The sequence below is a fragment of the Cryptomeria japonica genome, chromosome 4 (genome assembly GCF_030272615.1).
Source record: "Cryptomeria japonica chromosome 4, Sugi_1.0, whole genome shotgun sequence".
NCBI lineage: Eukaryota > Viridiplantae > Streptophyta > Pinopsida > Cupressales > Cupressaceae > Cryptomeria > Cryptomeria japonica.
The window spans coordinates 241989560-242014479 of NC_081408.1; the positions used below are offsets into that span (position 1 = coordinate 241989560).

At 32.5% G+C, this 24920-nt stretch overlaps 1 protein-coding gene across 1 annotated transcript; it reads right to left on the reverse strand.

Moving 5' to 3' along the window:
- Positions 1 to 7508: 7508 nt before the first annotated feature.
- LOC131875446 (F-box/kelch-repeat protein At3g24760-like) lies at positions 7509 to 9204 on the reverse strand. Its single transcript, XM_059219759.1, has one exon. It carries the CDS (start codon positions 8567 to 8569, stop codon positions 7841 to 7843), a length of 729 nt encoding a protein of 242 aa, XP_059075742.1. The 5' UTR covers positions 8570 to 9204; the 3' UTR covers positions 7509 to 7840.
- Between the last annotated feature and the right edge of the window lie 15716 nt (positions 9205 to 24920).

A 24920-nucleotide genomic window follows, 5' to 3' on the forward strand; every position in this document is an offset into this window, starting at 1 on the left:
CAATTTTCTTACCATCTCTAGTTTGCATTGCATCCATTGTTGTTGTTTGGTTAAGATCCGTAGGAAAGGGCAACATATGTTCTTCATGTATTTGTTGATCATTTAAAACTGCAAAAACATGCACATCAACTTAGATAAAATGTTCAACCGTAAAGCCACATTATGTAATTAATATGAAGAATATTATATTATTTAATACCTGGATTGGCTTGTTGAAATGTTTGAGTGGGGATAACATTGGCCATTGATGGTTGATCTCCACAAATTTTATCTAGTTTGTTTAAATAAGGACATAAAAGTTATTAGACATATGAATTGAGTATTTTTTTATAGAATTAATAAATACATTTAATAGTTAAAAAATTACCATCTATATGGTCTATTTCATCTGTTATTGTTTGGTTTAGATCAATGGAAAAAGGTAATCGACGTCGTCGAGTGTTTGCTTGATCATCCAAACCTACAATAACATATGTTTAATATATGAAATAAAAATAAGACATTGCTATGTAAATTACCAAAATACTTTATAATAAATGTACTCACTTTGTTGTTGCATGATAATAAGACTTTCTTCTTGTATCGCTATGCCTGAGTGATTAGTGACCTTCTTTTTCTTCTTCTTTCTACATCCTATAGAGGGGAATTGGAAATTTTCACACTCCACTCTTTTGTTCAAGTCTTGAGAAATGACATTACATCTTTGATGAATAGAATGACGTTTGTGCATTTTACTTGGACTAAACCATGGTGGCATTCATTTGATAGGCATGTTCTCTGACCCAGGGTTTGGTGTAAATTTGGAAGAAAGAGATGCATCAATATCTTTTCTAAATCTCTCAACACATTCACTGAAAATATTTCTTTCATCTGCTCTTATGGGTAAATTTTGGAGTAATGAATTCAAATAATGAATGGAATTTTGAAATTTATCAGAGGAAGCATCAAATGAATTCCAATCATCTGTATTATAAAAAAAATGTGATTAAGTAAAAAAATAATTAAAAGAATCTAAATATTTTGATTATAAAATGATGATTTAGAATTTTACCTGTTCTTTGGTCTTCACCAATGACAACTCCAGACACATCTTGATCTTCTAATTGAACACAACTATCTGCATTTGAAATAAGAAATACTTAATTTTGATAACCATAAAATTATTTAATATTTAATTGTAAAGACAATATCTTTCATCTGCTCTTGTTGGTAAATTTTGGAGTAATGAATTCAAATAATGAATGGAATTTTGAAATTTATCAGAGGAAGCATCAAATGAATTCCAATCATTTGTATTATAAAAAAAATGTGATTAAGTAAAAAAATAATTAAAAGAATCTAAATATTTGATTATAAAATGATGATTTAGAATTTTACCCGTTCTTTGGTCTTCACCAATGACAACTCCAGACACATCTTGATCTTCTAATTGAACAACACTATTTGCATTTGAAATAAGAATTACTTAATTTTGATAACCATAAAATTATTTAATATTTAATTGTAAAGACAATATCAACATTACCTGTAGTGGTATTTTCATGACTAAGACTCCCTCTAACATCGTGGTCATCATCAACCAATAGAGTAACACCTTCTGTAACTTAATAAGATTAATCTAGTTAGTTTTGAGAAAAAATATAACAATCATTAAAAATATGAATATTAAACTTATATCTCGAATGGACCTTACCAATACCTTGATCTTGCTCATTTGTTTTGTTTCTCCTTAGAAGATCTAAAATCTTCAACACATGTTTGCATGTGTTTCCTCTTTTTGCCCACTCACAATCACACACATAAAAATCAGGGCCAAATTTTCTTACAAAATACCATTTGGTTGGAACAGTTTGGCTTCTCATCTTATATGTGTTATGGAGAAGATCATATGGATGACAATCTGCATCTGGTTTTTTTTTTATCTTTCTAATGCAGTTATGTAATATCGTTCCTTTTTGAAGTTTGTTAGAAACCCAGATAGCTGCAAATATCTTTTATTTTTATAGAAGGGCTCTACCCTATGAAGAAGTACATAGATAAGCCAGTCCATTCTCCTTGTACATTTCTTAGCATGATCACTTAAATGGTGACTCTTGATATGGAAGTGGTACGATTCTATGGAAGCATTAGTTTCTTGATTTGCATGAGGAAAGCTTCGAAAGTTTTTGGCCCACATTGCTAAACAAACAAATATAATCATGTCAAATAAAAATCAACTAAAATGATGTAAATAAATAGAAACCATAATGAATAATTTAGTGAACTTACCAATACGCCTCTCATCATGACACCAAGTTTTTTGAAAGTAATCAATAAAAAAAATTTCTTCTTTGAAATCTTCCATGAATTTTTTTATCGACTGAGTAATAATGCCTTCATCATCACTCTTTGTGTACATTATTTCACCCAATCTATTGAACATACTTGTTGCAATATCCTTATTGTTGACATACCTAAATTATAAAAAAAATCACTTAGATATGATTTTGCACTATGTAATATTCGACATATTTTAATTAAAGATTGACTTACCTATACACATTCTTCAACCATGCCCTTCGCACATGCCAAATACATAAAAGTATCCGACAATTAAATGATGATCTACAAGTAACATTATAAAAGTTCATAAGTAACATTGAAACAAAATTTAGTGTTCATAAGTAACATTCAAACTAAATATTAAGTAATTAAAATGGGTTGAAGTTATTTTAAATTAAAAAAAAATTAAAGTCAATAAAAACCTGATTGCCTCAATCTCAGCACTAGCATCATCTGTCATGAATGCATTGACATGCCAATCTTCTTTACTCTGTTTTCCTCTTTTATAAACCTCTGTAAGCCATTCATTTATATCCTCAACTTTATTTCTTGAGGATATGGCCCATGCAATAGGTATGCCGGCCTCTTGTTCATCAAATACAAGCAATGTATATAACTCATACTGCACATGAATAAACTATATCAATAAATAAAAGATATCTATGAAGAAAAACATAGAAAATAAGTATCAAAGATTAATTTAAGATACATAAATATGGGCAACATTATTTTACTTACACCATATTTATTTGTTGAGAATGTGGAATCCATTGCAATGATTGAGTTATGTGAATGTTTCACCATCATTTCTCGCATCCATGGTGTTTGAATGCCCATGACAAATGGAATATTTTCCACATTGTTTGGTCTTTTATAGTAGAAAAAATTATCTTTCCCCTCTACATGCCACAAGCTTACACTTTTTGCATCATCTTCATTTTTTTGAGATCGAAGGGAGCGTACTCTTTTCCATGCATTTAGCACATCTTTTCTCAACAAACATGTGTCCCTCTTATTCATCAATTTAGTCAAACCATGATCTAAGTAGTGTTGCTCACATATTGTGTCAATCCCCACACCCATTAGTAATAAGGTTTCAATATACGATTTACACTCATTTGATAATCTTGGTGCAAAATTGCTTCTTGGACCACTAGAAGGATCATCCTTTCCATGACAAAATTCACCATTAGCATCACAATGGGTAAATTCATTGTATGTAATAATAGCAACATCTGGTCTACCATACATAACCCTGACAAGAAAATGAGCCTGACAACCCCTTTTTTGGATGAACTTCCTTATCCTTTTCTTTTTTCTAATTTTTTCTCTATTGTCCTCGGGGCTAAACGCACACCAATAACTGCTTATAAATTTCCAAAAAATATATATTAATTGACATAATAAATGAAAAATATAAATTGTGACATGTTCAATTATTATACTAAATAAAGGCAAACCTTGAATATGTCTTGGTAGTGTGATCAGTAAGATTATTTGAATTTGACTCTCTATGCTTCTTGCGTACAAAGTTTGTCTCTGTGCTATCCAACAAACCTTCTCCTTTGACAAAGTGAGGGAGCCTTTCAAGAGGGATTGCAGCACATAAGTCCATTTGACCACCAACTCCAATAGGTGTCCATTCAAGGTCATCACTTGAGAAATGATTTCCTTGGTTTGGAATATCTTGGACACCTAGTTCGATAGTTAGTTAGTTCCATTTGTTGTTTTTGTTTTTACCCATTCTGAATAATATTAAGATAGTTAGTGACCCTCTATCTTATTCAAATATGTTGGAACAATTATATTAATTTTTCTAATGACTCCATAACACAATTCTCTTTGCCTTAGTGTTCACACTTTCTTTTGAGTTTTAAAATAATATTAGAGTGAAATTCAATGACATGTTGCAAAAATCATGGAAATAGAAACCATAAAAAATAATTTACTAATATTGAAATTATAGAAATATCATTGAATCCTCGATAATATAAAATTTCATATATATTTTGGTTCAAAGGTATGTTTGACATTTTGTTACAAGTGGATGTAAGATATTTTGTTTCATAGTTTTCTTTTTGTGTAATTTAATAATGAGTGGCATGTACGTATGGACTCTACTTTTCTTATTTTCTTTTAGGTTTAACTTTTCTTTTTTTTTTTTAACTTTTGAATAAAATTTGACTATCAAAGATGAAGGGTGATGTTTAATGTCTACATGTAAATGGTTTTGATCAAATGTGTTGATATTATGTATATATTATTTTGTGGGATATAATGATGGTAGGATATGAGGTTATGGTGTGGATGTAAATGTAATGTTATTAGTCTATGTGTGTAATGGGGGATGTTGGATGTATATGATATGATAAGAAGTTATGATATATATATATATATATATATATATAAACGATGGTTTGACCTAAGATGCATACTATGATGGGTCTAAACCTAGGAGATAAATGTTTATGGAGGTTTCAACCTAATTTGCACAAAGAATAATAATTGAAGTGTATAAGGATGCAAACATAAGATGTTATGATGTCTATATCCTAAGATATGGATGCCAATGAATACATGATGCCCTTTTGATAGGACAAACATATGGCAACAATATGGATTGTGATCAAACCTACGATATGGATGTCTACAATGATGTGAACAAGTTATGATATGACATTTCAAAAACAAGAGTAAGTTGGATTAAATGAAAAATGAATGTTTGATCATGTCTACATGTAAATGGTTTTGATTAAATGTGGTGATATATATATGTGATGGTTCGACCTAGGAGATAAATGTTTTTGGAGGTTTCTGCCTATTTTGCAAAAAGAATAATAATGGAAGTGTATAAGGATGCAAACATAACATGTTATGATGTCTATATCGTAGATATGGAGGCCAATGAATACGTGATAAATACATGTTTTGATCAAGTTATGATATGACACTTCGAAGACAAGAGTAAGTTGGATTAAATGACAAATTAAAAACATACAATTTATAAGACATCAAACTAAAAAATTAACCAAACCATTGAACTCCTTATAAAAAAATTAACATTCTTTTTTTAAAATTCATAGAAAATGGGGTTATTACATGAAAGATAATGCATTTTAAAGATTGAAGAAGAAAGCTACTATGGACATGATGCCATTAATCCTCAACGCCAATGAATACATGATGCACGTTTGATAGGACAAACAGATGTCAACAATATGGATTGCGATCAAACCTATGATATGGATGTCTACAATGATGTGAACAAGTTATGATATGACATTTCAAAAACAAGAGTAGGTTGGATTAAATGAAAAATGAAAAATGATTATTAATGTTGAATATCTTACATCTGCTTGTAACAAAATATCAAACAAACCTTTGAACCACAATATATGAAATTCTACATAATTTACTAATATTGAAATTATAGAAATATCGTTAAATTCTCGATAATATAGAATTTCATATATTGTGGTTCAACCGTTCAAAGGTTTGTTTGATATTTTGTTACAAGCGGATGTAAGATATTTTGTTTCATTTTTTTCCTTTTGTGTGGTTTAGTAATGAATAGCATGTGCCTATGGACTCTACTTTTCTTATTTTATTTTAGGTTTTTCATTTTTTCATTTTTTTAGCTATTTTTGGATAAAATTTGACTATCCAAGATGAAGGATAAAGTTTGATCATGTCTACATGTAAATGGTTTTGATTAAATGTGGTGATATATATGTGATGGTTTGACCTAGGAGATAAATGTTTTTCGAGGTTTCTGCCTATTTTGCAAAAAGAATAATAATGGAAGTGTATAAGGATGCAAACATAACATGATATGATGTCTATATCTTAGATATGGAGGCCAATGAATACGTGATAAATACATGTTTTGATCAAGTTATGATATGACACTTTGAAGACGAGTAAGTTGGATTAAATGACAAATTAAAAACATACAATTTATAAGACATCAAACTAAAAAATTAACCAAACCATTGAACTCCTTATAAAAAAATTAACATTTTTTTTTTTAAATTCATATAAAATGGGGTTATTACATGAAAGATAATGCATTTTAAAGATTGAAGAAGAAAGCTACTATGGACAAACTTACCTGATTTTTGGTGTGCAATATGTAGAGATGGCCTTGCTTCACCAGGTCTGATTTGGAAATAGTTTTTAGTTACCTACAAATATTTAAAAATATAATTGATTAGTAATTTAAAATTCATTAACATAAGTTTAAATAATAATTAATCATTAAAAAAATAAGTGTAAAATTACTAAAATAAAATGCAGAATAAAATGCAGTCTAAAATTACACTGCAAACATTGGAAGAATAAAATGCAGTCTAAAATTACACTGCAAACATTGCAAACATTACACACATTGGCAACGTAAAATGCAATCGAAAATTACACACCTACCGCCGTTTACGATGACTGGGATGATATGTTTCTGAACTAAGGAACCATTTTTCATCAATCTTCTCTATCTTCTGGTTGTCCGAGTCTCCATTGTTGCTTGTTTGCCAAAATCTGTGGAAGAATGGGGGATTTTTTTGCCGCTCCGAGTCCATTTGGAGGGTTGAGTTTATGCGTGCAATGCATTAACGAAAGAGTAGGTGGACATGGCATTGAGGATTAATGGCACAAAGAGCGTGTAAAATCGGGCGTTAGCAGGGAGATCCGTGTGGTGTACGGGTTGATGGGACCGCTGCAGTTGATTAGACGGCCATCGACGGCGTGATGGCATTGCATGGCATGGGGGGGATCGGATGGAGAAGGCATGGCAGCGGGCCATTTTGTCCGCTGCGTAGCCATTGCCAGGGTTCTATAGTGGAGCATGTTTCTATAGTGGGTATATTGTTGATATAAGACTTATCAAAATGGGCTCTTCAATGGAACACTTGAAGTAGTCATAACATACTATATTTTATTCTCAAAAAGTTTTCCTTAGATTTAGAAAGCAGCCAATTATGTGATGCCATATCAGCACACCAATCTTACATCTGTTTTTTTTAATTAGATTGGCAGCCTCAGTGGAAAAAAAAAAACATGCTGATATGACATCATCTCAGACCAGATTTTATAAACAAAAAAATTTCCAAATGATTTAAAAACAGACAGACTTTATACATTAAATGAAACTTTAAGTATATAACACCATAAAATGTTAAAAGAAGCTATTGAAGCTATTAATTGTACAAACATATATATTAGAATTTTCAGAACGACTCATGACGTTCATGTCTTACATCAAATCGGCAGAAATTTGAAACTTCACCAATAATTTGGAATTAAAAGAAAAGAAAAAGATGACGATCTGTTATTCATCCGACTACAATAAAAAATATTCAGAGAGAAGGAAAAATCTCCAAAGAATTGTTTCGTTTAGCGGCTCTCTTCTGAAAAAAAACAGCGATGTCTCCTCAAACGTAACAGAACAACTAACAAATAATACCCTCTCTCGCCAATCCATGCACAAACCGCCATCATCTCCCAAACGCCTCTGCTGAAATCAAACAAAGCAAACGCGCCTTCTGTTCACGTACCCAGATTTGCTGAATACATAAACCAGATACCCTGCGCCTCTGCATTCGATGTGCTCTGCATATGATGATAAGTATTCCTCTTCTTCTTCCTCGCTCCTTTCTCTGCCTGCAATCAATTTCAGCATTTCAGCAGGCATTCGTAATTCCGTGCCCTCTTTACGCTCCATCTTATTCTCCTCCACAATATACATCCGGAAACTCAGATCTCCATTTTCCTTGATTAATCCCCCTAAAATCAATCCAATCCTGCACGCTAAACAGAAATTTTTAATACATTGAAAAGAAGAAGACGACGCAAGCGATCTCACACACATCACATTTCCCCAGCGCTTGCTCTGCAACTCATAACAACAGAAATCTCCATTCCATTTTTCCAATACATAAATTTTGCCATTGAAGACGGCCGAAGAAAGCCAGGTGGACGAAGCGCTTTGTCTGAATTCCCCTGGCACTGGATCGCACATTGCGCACTCCCCTGATTTCAGGTCAAGCATCTCCACGCTCAATGGATTTTCTTCCAACTCATGAACTCCCCCAATCATAATTAATTTTCCTCGATCGTGGCAAATGAGCGGGTTCTGTCGCCACACCTGCATAGCTGCAGCCCTCTCTTGCCATTTCCGCGGATTTAAGAAACTGTCCATGAATTTAAAACGATTGCCTGAAAAGAAAAATATAAATCCATCGCCTTCCATAAAGATTACATCTTGTTCGTCGGGATTTAGGCTGAACGGCGGCAGACGGATCCACCTGTGGGCCACGGGATCGAACCCCAGACCTCGTCTTTTCTTGGCTCCGAAGAGAAATAGCCAAGGTTTGCATTTGTGAATGGAATGAGAGATCCCTCTACGAATGGGACTAGTTGCGATGAAATAACGCTATTGCTTGCAGACGAGAGCCGCTCTGGGAAGATCTGAGATAGGAAGGAAGGCCACAATTATCTCTATCACATCATCTGGCATTGCGTGTGGCATCGATTCTTCGCCATTCTCCCCTGCTGCCATTATTCGTCGTGGAATCTTCAACATTTTCCTTACACAGCTTCCATTAACAATGGATTCTCCTAGAGATTCCATACACAATTTCCATTAACAACGGATCTGCTTACAAAACAACCTTTCATTTACAGAGTGAGTATTCCACCAACAATGGATAACTTGAACAATATTTCTAGTTCACATCAGATCATTAGCATATGATGTAAAGCTGAATGACAGAGGTAAAGGCACATGGAGATAATAGTCTGGCACAGACTTTCTGGAATTAGGTGGGCGGCACTTGATCTTTGTAACTTTTGTGGAAAGGAGGAAACGGTTGTTTGGGCCCCTCAAGTTCCTAATAACGAAAGACCAGGCCTCTTGAATTCTAGTTTGAGAATTTTAATATAACTGAAGAGAGAAAATAAAATGTTCGTTGAAATGTTATTTTCAGTATTTAATGTTCAATATTTTTATTAATATAAGATTTTAAGGTTGGTAGTATCATCATGAGTATTCAAAATTGAATGAAATGTATTTTTAAATTTAAAAAGCAATCAATCCTTCAATCTTGTGATATCACATCAATGTTTCAGTACACAAAATGTGGTATCTTGTTTTGGAGTCTTTATGAACAAATCAACAAAAAACATGTTTATGTGGTATCATATATGATGATATAACCTTGAAACTTTAGTTATAAGTAAGAGACTTGCAAAATAAATTATTGTAAAAAATTGAGAGTGATTTGAAATTAAAATATAAGGTACGCAACACTTATACTATATCTCACAAATAAATTATTGTAAGAAATTGAGAGTGATTTGAAATTAAAATATAAGGTACGCAACATGTAACCAATAGGCGAATGGTTTTGATTTAGATGAAAATGGAGTGAAAGTGGGGTAAGAGACAGAAAGGTAAATAGAAACGATTATAACTTCATGGTAGGAACAATATTTATATTTTGTTGGTAAAATTGATTTAGAAAGGTATGTTCATTTAATATTATTTTAAAACTAAATTTTTAATTTTTAAGTCAATAGGCGAAATTAATAAGTATACAAACAAATATTAACATTTTATGAAAGAAAAACTAGTAGCTAAAATTATATTAAACTATATATGTGTGCGTTGCTATACATAAATTCAACATTTGAATAAACAAAATGTTTATATTTTGGGTGGGGAAAGTAAACTTAAATATATTGTAACTTTCTAATTGTAATAAAAATAAGAAAGAGAGGCATATATTTATATTTGGTCAATTAAGGTAGTTATAGTTTGTGTGGGGATAGGAATCATACAATCACTATCATAAATTAATAAAGTCTCTTTAAATATATACATGTACACATTTATATATGTAATATTTTGTATTTCTATAAAGTGGAAATGTCAGCGTTAAACTGTATTTATGTGAAATAAAAAGAATTTATTTTTTTATGCATACAAGGGCGAATCTACATAAGTGACATATACATGTATATACATATATACGTATATCATGAAAAATAAACACAATGATGTGTGACAAAATAAATTATAGATCCCCTATGATTTTTAAATAATCTCTCTCGAATGACATAAAATATTTTAATGAACTCAATTCTTTTATATATATAAACAAGTGTAAAATGCACATTTAAAGCAAGTGTTATTAGATTTTTATTAATCTTCTTTTGCATTCCATTGTATTATTGGGAGGGGGTCTATATAAAAGTTTATTATCATTTTTTTAATGCATGTATCCATATATGTGTATATCCATGTGTGTATATATATATATTAAAAATAATAGTTAGTCTATATAATGGATTCAAAAAACAATATAGTTTTATGTGTATAGATTTCAAGTATAACTTTGTAACATAACAAGTGTCTTTTGATCCAAGGTGGTTGGATGTAGTGCTTTTCATGATCAATTTATAACTGCATTCTATAATGTTTTCATTTGTAGCAACTAACAATATAGTTGAAAGACATATATACTTTGTTTTGTACAATAGAATTTAACAATTTAATCTTTTATTTTGCATACACACACACACACACACACACACACACACACACACACATATGTATATACGTGAATGTGTTTATTTATAAGTAACATCCAGAAGCATATATGTGATGTAAATATGAAACACAATAATTTTACACACTTTAAAGATTAGTTTATATTAGTTAAATGCACATGCATACACTTATATATGTAAGATTTGCATTTGTGTGTGTGTGTGTGTGTGTGTGTGTGTGTGTGTGTGTGTGTGTGTGTGTGTGTGTGTGTCTATATATATATATATATATATATATATATATATATATATATATATATATATATATATATATATATATATATATATATTGCATTGAGTAGAATACAATAAAAAATTAATCTTTTTTTGTAGTATACTGACACACACACACACATATGTTAATGTTTGTACATATAAGTGGCATCTACATGCATATAAGTAAATCTATATATGAAACAACACAATTACAGACAATTTAAACATTGGTTGGTAGCATTATTTTGAGAGTTAGACTACAATCTAAAAACTATTAAGCATAGTATGGAATTTACTTTATCTCCACATATGTTTGAGACAATAAGCTATTGAAATATACATAACGATATGTATTTGTATATGTATAATCCATGTGTACTATACATTCTATACTCTTCACTACAATTGTATGAAACAAAACTAAATCGTATTAATTATACATAGACATTTTTACAGAACACCATCTCAATCCATAATATTGTTACCATCTTCATGATTGTTTTAGATTTGAAATAATAAATATAGATATAATTCATTATCATGACTATAGGAATTTTTACACAATCTTATTGACACCATGATAGACAAACTACTGATAGAAAGCCAATGCACCTTGCTCATCGAAAATCCTATCATAGCAAGTCAGCTATTAAAATTACAAAAAATAAATTAGCATGCATTAAGTGAAATCAATTGATTATTCGTGTTGCTATTATTTAATCTACAAAATAAAATTCACATGCTATTATTTTCTTTTCTTCATATAATTGATTAGAATTGTCCCCCTTTTCTTTTCTTCATCCCTCTATTATTTGGATCCATAAATCCTTTATGTATACTTTTTATGTTGATCATTCATTATTTTTTTAATTTTCAATATTTTTTTACGATGCAACATTTGAATCTCTCACTCCATGTAATTATCACTCCTTGTTACCGATGTTGTGAAGTTATTTAACTATCTATTTCAATGTGTTTTTTTAAGCTCTCGTCAAATGGTGGATGGATGCTTATTTTTGACATGTTTTATTTTATTCTTTTTGTACTTTACTTTTATATTTTATTTTTATCATCTTTCACTCCAGATTTCCTCCCTCACTAGTTAGAGTTTTCATAAAATAGGCTAGAACTTGACTCTCAATCTAATCATTCAATTATATGTAAATTTTTGGCCTATTTACATTTTCATTATATATGTAATGCATTTGTTACTCAAAACTAAGAACATTTCAATAATAACCTTGACATTAGGTCCATCATAAGACTTTATTATTTATTTTTATAAAATAGCATAGTTTATCCAATGTGAAATTGGTTTACTTGTTATTTTTTACTTATTAAAGATATAAGTTAATTACTATATTCTTATTATTTTCTTACAGTTCAATGGCCTGGGTATGGGTACACTTTTAGATATCTATGCACCCTTCTTCACTCAATCTTTAGATTTATAAGCTATTCATGTCTTTTCTAAGAATACTTGCATGAATATGTCTATTATGATGACTATTCTTCTTAAATATGGTCTTTTATTCCTCTTATACTTTGAACTATGAAACCTAAAAAACCTTTAACTACTACTATTTCACATAAATTAATTTATTACATTGGATCCCTATGAATTTAGGTGAATCCATTTACAAATTGAAACTACGATGGACTAAAAATATACACATGTGAATCTTGAAAAAATAGGATATGTATCTTAGGAATAAATCCCTTCGGTAGTTCAATAACCATAAGAAAAGACTAATGAAAGTAAAACCGTTAAAAGTAAGATACTTTCCCCTTGGATGCGTACAATTTCTAAAGCATAAAAAATAATGTAATACCTTTGAGAAATAATAACTAAATTTATTTTGTTTGAACATTTTTTTTATCAAGATGAATAGATAAGTGTATACACAATATGAACCAATGTAATTTTAGAGAACCATGTAAGAAAAGAAGTAAGAGAGTGAACTTGGGCTAATATAAATAATAATAAATTGTAGCCATGTCAAAATCCATAACAAACATGTTGATGAAGTAAAGAGATAGGTTAATTGCTTTGAAAAAAATATTAAAGAAGGTAAAACAACCCAAAGATTACTTAAATATATATTCATCCAAAGAAAAATTTCGTAAAATACAACAATATGGCATTCATTAGTAATATGTATCACAACTTTAATTTATAAATAAAAAATAGAATAATTATGGTAACATAGATCAAATAATCATGTAGAGAATTTTAGATGGTCGAAGATAGCTATGGATATCAATCACTTGATTTCTATAAAGTTCACTTTATTAATAATACATATAATAAGTGGTTGATTATTAAGAATAATTATTGAATACCTTGCAAGTGTTGTGTCTAGCTATAATTATTGAATATTTTATAATCTTATAAAATAATTTACTTACTTCAAGTAAATCGGAGTTTCCATAGTTGTCACTATAATTTATGCTTTATTAGTCATATGGAAATTGTATGAATGCATTAAATAAGGTTTTACTATACAGACCATGACTATGATCCTCAACCACCTTTTAATAGTATGTGTTAGAGGCATAGAAGTTACATTATTATATATTTCATTAAAAGCTTGGAAGTTACTTTGACCCCTCATAGTCCTAGAGATCAATGTGATCAATCAAGTTTTACATTCTTCTTGTGGATGAGTTACACTTAGAAATAAAACATATAGTTTAGAATCGAGAAAACTTCAGTTAACAGAAAACTACATCTCATATCTTGAAAAAAATTTAGATTTTTCAAACTTTGAATGCCTATCATAGACGAATGTTGGAGCATGGGGAACACCAAGATTTGTTTAGGATTCGACTTTAAGTATCCCAATCAGACCCGTCATGTGCAAATGGAAAATTCTTCACCATTTTGGTGATTATCAAATACAACAGACCTCACAAGCCATTATATTTTCCTACATGGAGTGCCCAAATGAAGAACAAATTTGTCATGCTAAATAAGAGAAAATCAAACAAATCAAAATTTTCCTATTCCAAGGTGAACATAATTAAAAAATTCATGAACTTTTGTGCTTCATAATCCCCTTCTTTTCTCTCACCACAGGTAACTGCAAAGGGCCATTCATCGTGGAAAAACACTTGACGTTGACTATCTTCTGAGGTCAAAATTTTACTGGCTTCAATAATAATTTAAAAAAATTGCATAGTTCATCAATGTTAAAATGTTTCTTATCCTTGGCATAACAATTTTTAAAAATTACATAGGGGAAGAGCATCAATAGTTGAGCACCCTAACTTCACGCTTTTCAAAATCCTACGTGGAAATTTCAAATCACTCCCAATTTTTTATAGTAGCTTACTTGGCAAGTCCCCTGCTTATAACTAAGCTTTCAACACCACACCATCAATTATGGTGCCACATCAGCATGCTTTTTTCCAAGGTGTCCAAAACAGCCCATAAAAAAAGTGAGACCAATAGGCATGCAAAAGAGACCCAATAGTTGTGCAGCTGATATGGCATCACCTGATTGGTTACTTTTTACAATATTAGTACATTTCCTAACAACTATTGGTACATTTCCTAACAAAAATTGATATTTTATGTTTCAAACAATAGGTTTTATTTGTTCAATTTTTGGAACAAAAGGTATCAACAACCCTCACAACAATTGGTACATGCTCAACTACTGGTGCTCTTCCTCTAGTTGATCATTAGCATATGATGTAAAGCTGAATGACAGAGGTAAAGACACGTGGAGATCATAGTCTGGCACAAACCTACTGGAATTAAGGTAGGCAGCATTTCATCTTTTAACTTTTGTGGAAAGAAGAGGCACACGAAAAACGGTTGTTTGGGCCCCTCAAGTTCCTAATAACCAAAGACCAGGCCTATGAATTCTAGTTTTAGAAATTTAATATAACTGAAAAAAGACAACAAAATGTTAGTTGAAATGTTATTTTCAATATTTAATGTTCACTATTTTTTATAATATTATATTAATAGTTGTGATTTTAAGGTTGGTAGTGTTATTACTAGTGTTTATAATTGAATGAAATGCATTTTTTATTTAAAAAGCAATCAATCATGTAATGTTACATCTATGTTTTAGTGCACAAAAAGTGGTATCTTGTCTTGGGGGCTTTTTGGACAAATCAAAAGAAAACATGTTGGTGTGGCATCATATATGATGATTTAACCTTGAAACTTTAGTTATAAGTAAGAGACTAGCAAAACAAATTATTGTAAAAAACTGAGAGTGATTTGAAATTAAAATGTAAGGTATGCAACCCTTAAACTACATCTCACAAATAAATAATTCTCTCATATTTTTAATAATATAAAAACTAGTATACCTATCTTTAGAGAAATATAGGTAAAGTATGTCGAAAGATATCATATTTGTTTATTATTCCACTTAAAACATAATTATATTATTATATTATAATTAATATTAATTTATTATTATATTATGATATTGTAATCAATATTATATTATTATTAAGATATTACTACATTTTAATATTTTAATATTTTTTATATTTCTATTAAACTCTTCACCAAAGAAAAAAATCTATTAAGACTAATTATTATTATTATATTATCATATCTTTATTATATTATTATAGTATTATTTTGACAAAGCTAACTATTAGTATGATGGAGATAAATAGAATTGATTAATAGTTAAACTCGGAGTGAGCAGTAGTTGAGAGGAGAAAATAAATAAAATATTTTTTTTTGCTTTTTCATGCATTTATTATTTAAATTATTTTTATTTAAGTAATAGTAAAACTAACTGTAATAATGGCGGGTGTCATATGATATAACAAATGTTAATTTTAATCATAAGAGGTTTTTAATCACGCATATCTATCAATCCATTATGTGAGTATTAACACACCTTTTGGTGTAATAAAAATTAATATCTTAATTTCCACAAAAAATGTCAATACATCTCAATAACATAGTGCTTAATCCAAGTGTTAGTACATGCACATAAGATACATAATAATTACATCATAGGCCCTCATGCCTAAGAGATAACTTAATACAAGAGCAGTGTACAATGTACAAGTATATTCAATGAATACTATAGATATGAAAAGTAATTATGTGCCTCTGAGCACCATCTGTCATCTGCAACTTGAGAGAGGAGAACATCTCTCTGGCATTTTTCCATCCAACCATGAATCTTATGTTTTCCCGAAATCTTTCATCATTTGAAAGATACCCGAGCTTGCACGAAGTGCCTAGATACCTGGAAACAATAGGCAGGAGGGAAACTTGGTGCAACCTGACATATCTACATGCATTTGTTTGTATGAAATACATGTCCTACTATCAGGATATAGCAGAGAAACATAATATATATATATATATAAAATTTTCTAGGATAACTCATCTATTTCAATGGATACACGACGTTGGCCAAAGTACCTTTAAATATCTATTTTTTTTTCTCGAAAAGAGGATCAACCTTCTCTGTTACTCCATATTCGGCACCCAATCCCAAAAGCGTAAACCCATGACTTAAAAATAAAACTATCTTATTTCTTAAAAGAAAACACTCATGCATACATGCATATGCCTAAAATGCATTTACTTTAATTATGACATGATAAATAAACATGCATGCAATTTGAAACTAACTTTCATTTTTCATGCAATTATTAGTCTTATGAAAAATTCATGCAATCTTTCCCTATTTGATGCATGCAAAATTTCTAAAATAATTATTTTATGATGCAATTATGACACCTTGTATATTTCATTTAATTCCTTAAATCAAACAACTAGAACATAACATACATCGTTTAGGATTACAAATTAATGAATACAACGTAACTTAATAAACAATACAAATGATATATACATTATTCCTTTCTTTATGTAAATGATAATTTAACTGTAATCTTATCATATGAAAAGTATGAATTAATTATAATAACTTATAATTAGAATCTTCCAAAAGACAAGAAAAATTAAGATTTATCCAAATCTAAAAAAAAAAATTATAAATTCCTTATTATCTAGCCAAAAGTATGCATACACCACCCCTAATTACTACAAGGTAATTACCTAACTTATTCTATGGAGTAAAGAGAATCCTAATGATATATACATTATTCCTTTTTTTTATCTAAATGATAATTTAACTATAATATTTTAATATGAGAAGTATGAATTAATTACAATATAGTGGCTAGTATTTGTTCCATTATAGTAATAGTAATAAATTTAATTTAATAAGGATGTTTTATTTAAGAATATGTATGGTTGTTTGAAGTATAGTTTTAAATTGATTTTAAAAGGTGTATAATTTTAAAATTATAATTTTTATTAGATTGAAGATAATTAAATTAGTTTATTATGTTGCTTTTGTTAGATTGAGTATTTTTTTTTATTACTAAGTCAAATATATTATTGAATTAGTACATCGTTAACCATAAAATTAAAAGAAACTAAAATAACAAAGAATTAGAAAGTGATATAAGTTAATGGAATAAAACATAATTTTGCAAGGACACATATTTTTAATAATAAAAAAAAATATTGAATAATAAATAAAAAAATACTATCATTAGTATTAAAATTAGTACAATTTGATTAAAAAAATCTTAATTAAAAATTACATACAATAAAATAATATTAAATAAATTTAATGTGAGCAATTTAGTTAAGTAAGTGATGTGTGATAAATGGTTTTTAATGTTTTTTATTTCACTATTGAGTAAATTGCACCTTTCATGCCTATTTAATCCTCACATTATTGTTTAATTTGACAAAACTATATTTACCAAAAATTTAATACAAAATAAAGATAAATATTAGTATTTTTATATTATTATTTTTTAATTATTATATTATTAATATATTTTTTATATTAGAAATTGGAAGTCCAAAAATGGAGAGTACATACAAAAAAAGGGAGCGGGAGGCAGAGCCTCAACCACCAAACTGTGAAATCATACTAAATAAACATCATATGCAGTTATCAGCTATAAAGTATAGGTAGTTCTAATTTATCAGAGGGTGCTATTGCAGGATCTCGTTCTGATCTTCCAGCTAGGTGGTCCATCCTAGTGGTCCTTCCATCCAAGCCACCTTTTTTCCTTCCAGGATCTGGGAACACATTTCTATCTTGTTAAAGGGTGGAGGCCTGTTGTCCTATAGCTCCTTAATGAGTTTCTTCACAGCCTTATCAAAGGATACTTCGTTCTCAGCGAGTCTGGCCCATTCATAGTCGTCTTGCATTTCGTAAACAAACATAGTTGCTCTGCCGTCTTTGAGGAATCATAGCAGCTTGTTCCTCTCTAAGTTCATCAGAAAGCAAACCTGCATAGCAATTTTGTAATGTGTGAGTTTTTTTAAAAAACCAGTAAGTACCCTTTCATTGCCTTGAAACTTCTCTTCATTCCTTAGTTTCCAAATAAACCAAAGTATGTAGGTAGATAGAATTTGCCAGATTAGGTTAGCATCCTTTTTGAGCCCATGAATAAAACCAGTGATTATATCAAGAGTGCAGACATGTTCAGTGATAGAGATTCCAAATAGCAACCATATTTCTCTAGCAAAAGGGCAGTCAAGGAAAATGTGGCGCGCAGTCTCAGGCTTCTTACAAACAAAGCACAGGTCGTATGCAGCAGTTTTATTCCTAATAGGTAATCTGTTTAATATAAGTTGCCATCTAAAGCATTTGATCTTAGGGGGGATGGGGGATCTCCATAATTTCTCAAAGGTTTTCTGCCATGTGTGGAGATTATGATCAACATACCACAGAGCGTTAATATGATCGATTACTGAGGTGTCATTGTTCAGCAGGGTATAAATAGACTTGGCCTTGATCTTGGGGAGGGTAGAGCAATCTTTCCAAAGGAAGGTAAGGTACCTGTGAGCATCTACATGCGTGACTCTAGGAAGATGGAGAGGGGTGCATGCCTACTTAATCATGTTGTAGGTACTCTTATGCGAGGTAGGGAGATCATATTTATTGCCAAGACTTTCCCAGCTGATAAGATTGTCATGTTCTAATATATCCATAAGGTACTTGACACCTTTATTGTGCCAGTACTTAGCAGAGCATCCTTGAGTTAAGGCAAGGGGTTTAGAGTTGTGATATAGGTTCCACCATATTGACCTTTCACCGTGGAGGGTAGCATCACAATCGATGTTAGAGTTGAAATAAGCCTACGCACATGTTCACAGGCTTTCCATATAGATTTAAACACCCAGGTACCTTGGACAAATACAGAGAAATTGCCTGCAATCAGATCACTGAGCGGGAGGGTTTTCCAGGTTTTGGCAGCCTTAGGGACGCCATTTTGTATATTGTTCCTGATGAGAATCTTCCAAGGTTCATGACCTTCGAGTGAGTGGAATATCCATTTGGCCACAAGGGCTATTCCCTGCAGTCTAAGATCCTTAAGGCCCAACCCACCAAGTTTTTTGTCTAGGTGGCACCAAGCCCATTTGACTGTGTAAGATTTCCTCTTGCCCTTGCCATCCGACCAAAGGAAACATCTGATGGCGTTTTGTATTTCAAAAATTTGATAGTTGCTGAACATCTAGACAGAGGAATAGTAAATACTATAGGAGGAGAGGATTTTCTGGCAGACTTGAATCCTACTGGCTAGGGATAGGACCCTATTGTCCCAATTATTTAGCTTCCTATCTATTTTCCCTTTGACCCAGTGCCACATATCTCTCAGCAATGGGGAAATAGAGAAGGGGATACCTAAGTACCTAACTATTTTGTTAGGTCCTCCCCAAGCATAGCCAAACTGTTGAAGCCAATCCGGAGGCTCATCTTTCCACCCAAGTAGAATGGATTTGAAGCTGGAAATCTGGGCACCTGATGCTCTACCAAAGGTGTCAAGTTTTTGATTGAGGGAAATGATATTATGCCTAGAGAGTTCCAAGAATAGCGAGGTGTCATCGGCAAACTGAATGTTGATTAATTCAGAGTTGTCTGGCATCATGATGCCATGCACTCTAGGGGATAGGGTGTCATCTCTTAGGAGATAGTACAGGGCGTTTGATGCTATGACAAACAGAGTAGGGGCAAGGGGGCAACCCTACCTAATTGATCTGGAGAGGGGAATAGGCTGGGAGAGAGACCCATTAACTTCGATCAGGGTGGATGCATCCTTGAGGAGGATCTGGACATAATCACAGAATTCACTAGGGAAGCCGAAGGCTTGGAGCATCATGAGGATGAAGCCCCATTCCACCCTGTTGTAGGCTTTTTCAAAGTTGACAAGGAACATGGCTGAATCCTAGTTCAAGGTTTTGGCCCATTCCATGGACTCCCAGCTGGTCACAAGATTTTCCAATATGTACCTGCCTTTAATGAACCCCGTCTGGGTAGAGCAGATGAATTTGGGGAGGATCTTCTCAAGGCGGGAGGCTAAGGCTTTGGCTAAGATTTTGTAGGAGACATTGAGGAGGGTAATTGGCCTCCAGTTTTTTATGAGGGCTTTGTCCCCATCTTTTGGGATAAGTTTAACAATACCCATATTGATGGACTCCCCCAGGGTGCCAGTATCAAGTGCTTCATTATAGATACCATAGAGATCATTAGTGATCCAATCAATATTGACTTTGTAGAATTTAGCAGGAAGGTCGTCAGGGCCTGGGGCCTTATCATCCTTGAGTGCCTTAATGGCATTAGCAATTTCTTGCTTGGAGATCCTAGCTTTAAGGAGGAGGGCTTCATTTTCAGAGATTCATTTTGGAATAATGGAACTACATTTACTGCGAGCATCTTTTGAGGCTTCATTATCCTCTGAGGTAAACAAGGTTTTGTAAAACATTTCAAAGGCATCTTTGATATCATTGATATTCAAGAGCTCCTTGTCTTCTACGGTTATTCTATCAATTTTCTCTTTGGTTTGTTTTTGCTTTAGAAGATTAAAAAAAAAAATTGAGCCTTTATCTCCATGCTTAAGCTAGTGATTGCGGGCTCTGATGAAAGCCCCTTTGATTTTGATTTGTTGATGCTTTTTGAGGATGTCCCTAGCTTCAGATACCCGCTTGGCCAAGGTAGGGGAGGAGGGATGAATTTGAATTTCTTGTTCCAGAGAGTGGAGCTGATGTGTTAGGGATTTCTCCTGGGATCTAAAGTCCTTGGCTTTCTTTTGGCCAATGGTTTGAAATATCTTTTGCCACGAGGAAATGTTTCTCTTCCACCTGAGAATATGGGATTGAGGAAGCTAAGGCTGCAAGTTGAAGAGGCTAACTATTTTGATGGCATTAAGGACTTCCTTGTCTTGTAACAGAGAGGTGTTGAGGAGAAATTTCTTACTACGAGGGTAGTTATTAGTGAGGGAGTTTCTAGTGTTAATGATGGCAAGGATAGGAAAATGGTCAGAGAGGGTTATTGGAAGGACAGCCACTGTGTTCCCAAGTTGATTGGGGGAGAAAGAAAAGAAATTATTATTAACATAAAACCTATCTAGTCTGGAATAGATCCGGTTAGTGCCTTGCTGGAAGTTGCACCAAGTATACCATAAGTTATGGGCATCAGATTTGGTGCCTTCTAGGGGGTCAAACAGCTGGAGTTGATGTTTAAACTTGTCCCAGTGAGGTTTTTCTAGAGTTTTCCATTCAAAAGGAAGGCCCCCAACCTTGTCATCCTGGTGTTCAGTCATGTTAAAGTCTTCGGCCATGACCTAGGGGATATTTGGGAGGGATGTCAGCCAAATCCAGAGGGACAATCTTTCCTTATAGTCATTGGGTGCATATATGGAGCATATGCCAAAGCAAGATCCTCTAATATCTAATGTAACCCAAGCTACTCGATTACATGAGGAAGTTCCCTTATTCCTGAGGTAGTTTGCCCACTTAGGGGCTAGAAGAAGGCCAACTCCTCCCTTACCTCTCGGGTGCTTGGTGTAAATTTTAATTGCATCTCTCCAAATGAAGTCAAGAGCAAAGTCAAGAGAAAAACCAACAGCTTTAAGTTCTTGTAGCATCAGGAAATCTAAGTTTTTATGGGAGTCTAGAAACCTTTTAATAACAAATTTCCTATCAGGCGACTCAAGGCCTCTAACATTCCATGATATGTACTTCATTAGAAAGGGGGGCTAAACAGGGCTGGTAGGGAGATCGTGTTGATCTCCAAGTTTTTTCTTGTTCTTAGATCCCATAGGTCTACCTTTCTTCTTATTCATGAAGGATCCTTTCATAAGGTCCTCATCATCTTCACTAATCTCAGATGGCTCAATTCTAACATCCGCATTTCCTCCTATGTTGGACCCAGATAACTGGGAGCCTGGAAAACTAGGGAGCATCATGCTAGAGCTAATGTCATCTAGACCCTTGTTGGCATAGATAACTTCTATCACATGATTATCTTCTATTTCATTAAGTTGGGAGCCTGTTGAGGGGTTGGTGGTGCTAACATCAGAGGTAAGGCCTGCAAGTGAAGATGGTGCTGTCTGTTTGGGTGTTCCAGATCTAAGTACCATTTTTGTAGTGTTATCGCTGATGCTAGCATCATCAGCACCACGATTAGGGTTTTCCAAGTTTTTAACAATTTTTTTAACTAGAGAATTAGTCAGGTTTTGCGAAGTGGATGGTAGGTCCTTAATTTCAGGACAGGGATTTCCAATAATGGCCAATTGATTTGTACTTGGGACATTAGATCGATTTAGGGCATTTTGGTGGGTTAATTTTCGCCTTCGCTTTCTTGAGGTAACCACTTGAAAACAATCTGAGGGTGATTCTTTGGGAGCTTTTGAGGGGGCGAAAGTAGGGATGAGGGGTTCAGGGACCAGAGGTGTGAGATCAACATGCATCGGGTTTAATTCATTGGGCTTGGGACCGGGTGCGGAGGTTTTTTTGTTAGCAAAGTGCAGGGGAGTCAAATTTAGGTTAATATTGGTTTTAGGGTTTTTCAAGGTATTGGGTGAATCACTCTTTTGTTTTCTGCGATTGATAATTGGACAGTTTTTACGAATATGCCCTTCCTTTTTGCAAAGAAAACATGCATTCAAGCCTCCAAGCATCTCAACAGGGCAAACGAAGGTGTCCCCATTAATATTTAGGTTTAAGCATATGGGGATGTCAATTCCAAGCTTAATAGATACGAGCATTCTTGCATCTAGGTTGGCCACCAGACGGGTGGTCTCATCAACCCTAATTGTTTTGCCAAACAGTTCCATTAGTTGGGGAAGAAATCGCCACAGAAAGGGAGGGACATCTTTAAGGATGAGCCATCTAAGGGAGGAAAGTGCGAGAACTTCTTCATTGACTGCCTCTGGAGACCAAGCTAGGGCTCAAAAGGATGTATTTCCGACCATCCAGTATTGGCATTTGAGGGCTTCCATTTGGGCTTCATGCGAGTTAAAAAAGATAAGGTAGAGACCTCTCTGAATTTGCCTACAAAATGATATTTTAAGCCCTAGTTTTAGGTTCCAAAGATTGTTGAACCAGTCATCTAAGAATTTCCTAGGCGGACATTTTTGGATGTCCACACAAACAAAGAAAATAGCAGTGTCACATAACCTAAGCTTTTCTGAAGCAATGTCATTCAACATCTCAGAATTTGGAGAAATGCAGGAGTCTGAGGTAATGTGAGGGCACTTACCTTCCTTATTGGATCCTTCGCCGTCAGGAGCCTTAAGGATGGCGTCGATGGGTGGACTCCATTCGCAGGCGGGGCAACGATTTCCGCAAACATTTTTTTGGGGGTTGTGGTTGTGTGAGCGGCAGATTTTGGGCCATTAATGGCTCCTCCATCTAACTCTGGCTCCATCATGAACCAGGGTTGGGTCGCACGGGGCACGTAAAGAGTCGGTGCAGTTAGGTTTAACTAATAGTGCAGAGTAATTAAAAGCAAATGAATTTGAAAAGATGCAAGTGGGCGGGGTAGAGGATCGCAAACCAGGTGGAGGAGGTTTACTCCTCCACGTTGACTCCTTGATTCTGCTGCTACCGTCGACTGCCTTAAGTCCGAAAATTCGCAGAGCTCATCATCCTCCGTTTATATTTGCTAAAAATATGTTGCCAGTTCAAATTTGTTCAGGCAAAGAACTATTCAACTCCTCGAAAGTCGTATTTTTCCGGCATGAGACAACTATCTGGCTGAAATCTGCTACAAAATTTAGCCTATCGGCTAAACATCTTTGAAAATTGAGTAACACAGAGCTCAAGCGCACGATGCACAACGCAGTCTTCAAAGCTCTTTATTAATATATTATAATTATACTATAATGTTATTGTATAAATTTTTATATATTTATTATTATTATTATGTTGTTATTTATTTGTTTATTATTATAAATATTAATATTATATTATTAATAACATTATTTTATTATCAAACTTTAATATTATTGAATTGCATAGAATAACTAAAATAATATTGTTAATTTATATTTTTTATATTATATATATGTTTATTTATTTATATAATATAAAACTTTGAAAAATTTACATATAGATTTTAAATAATTTGTTTATTGGATGTATGAAATAAATTTGAAAAAAAAAACATACTAAAGATTATGTTATTGTACTTAAAACTTTGCCTAAAAAAATTCATTTAGATAGTGGATCCAGATGTAAATTTTTAAGCCAATCAGATTGAACAAAAAATAATTTCTATAATTTAGAAAGTTAAATATTATGCATCTTCACTTTTAGAAAATGACATTACATCATGGAATGTTTAGTTTACAAGGACATTGGATCAATTATATTGAGACATTAAAAGGGAATAGCTTGAGTGATTTGTTCGAAGAAGAGAAAATAAGAAGGGTTGCAGATTTTTTGATCAAGATACATAATAGAAAAT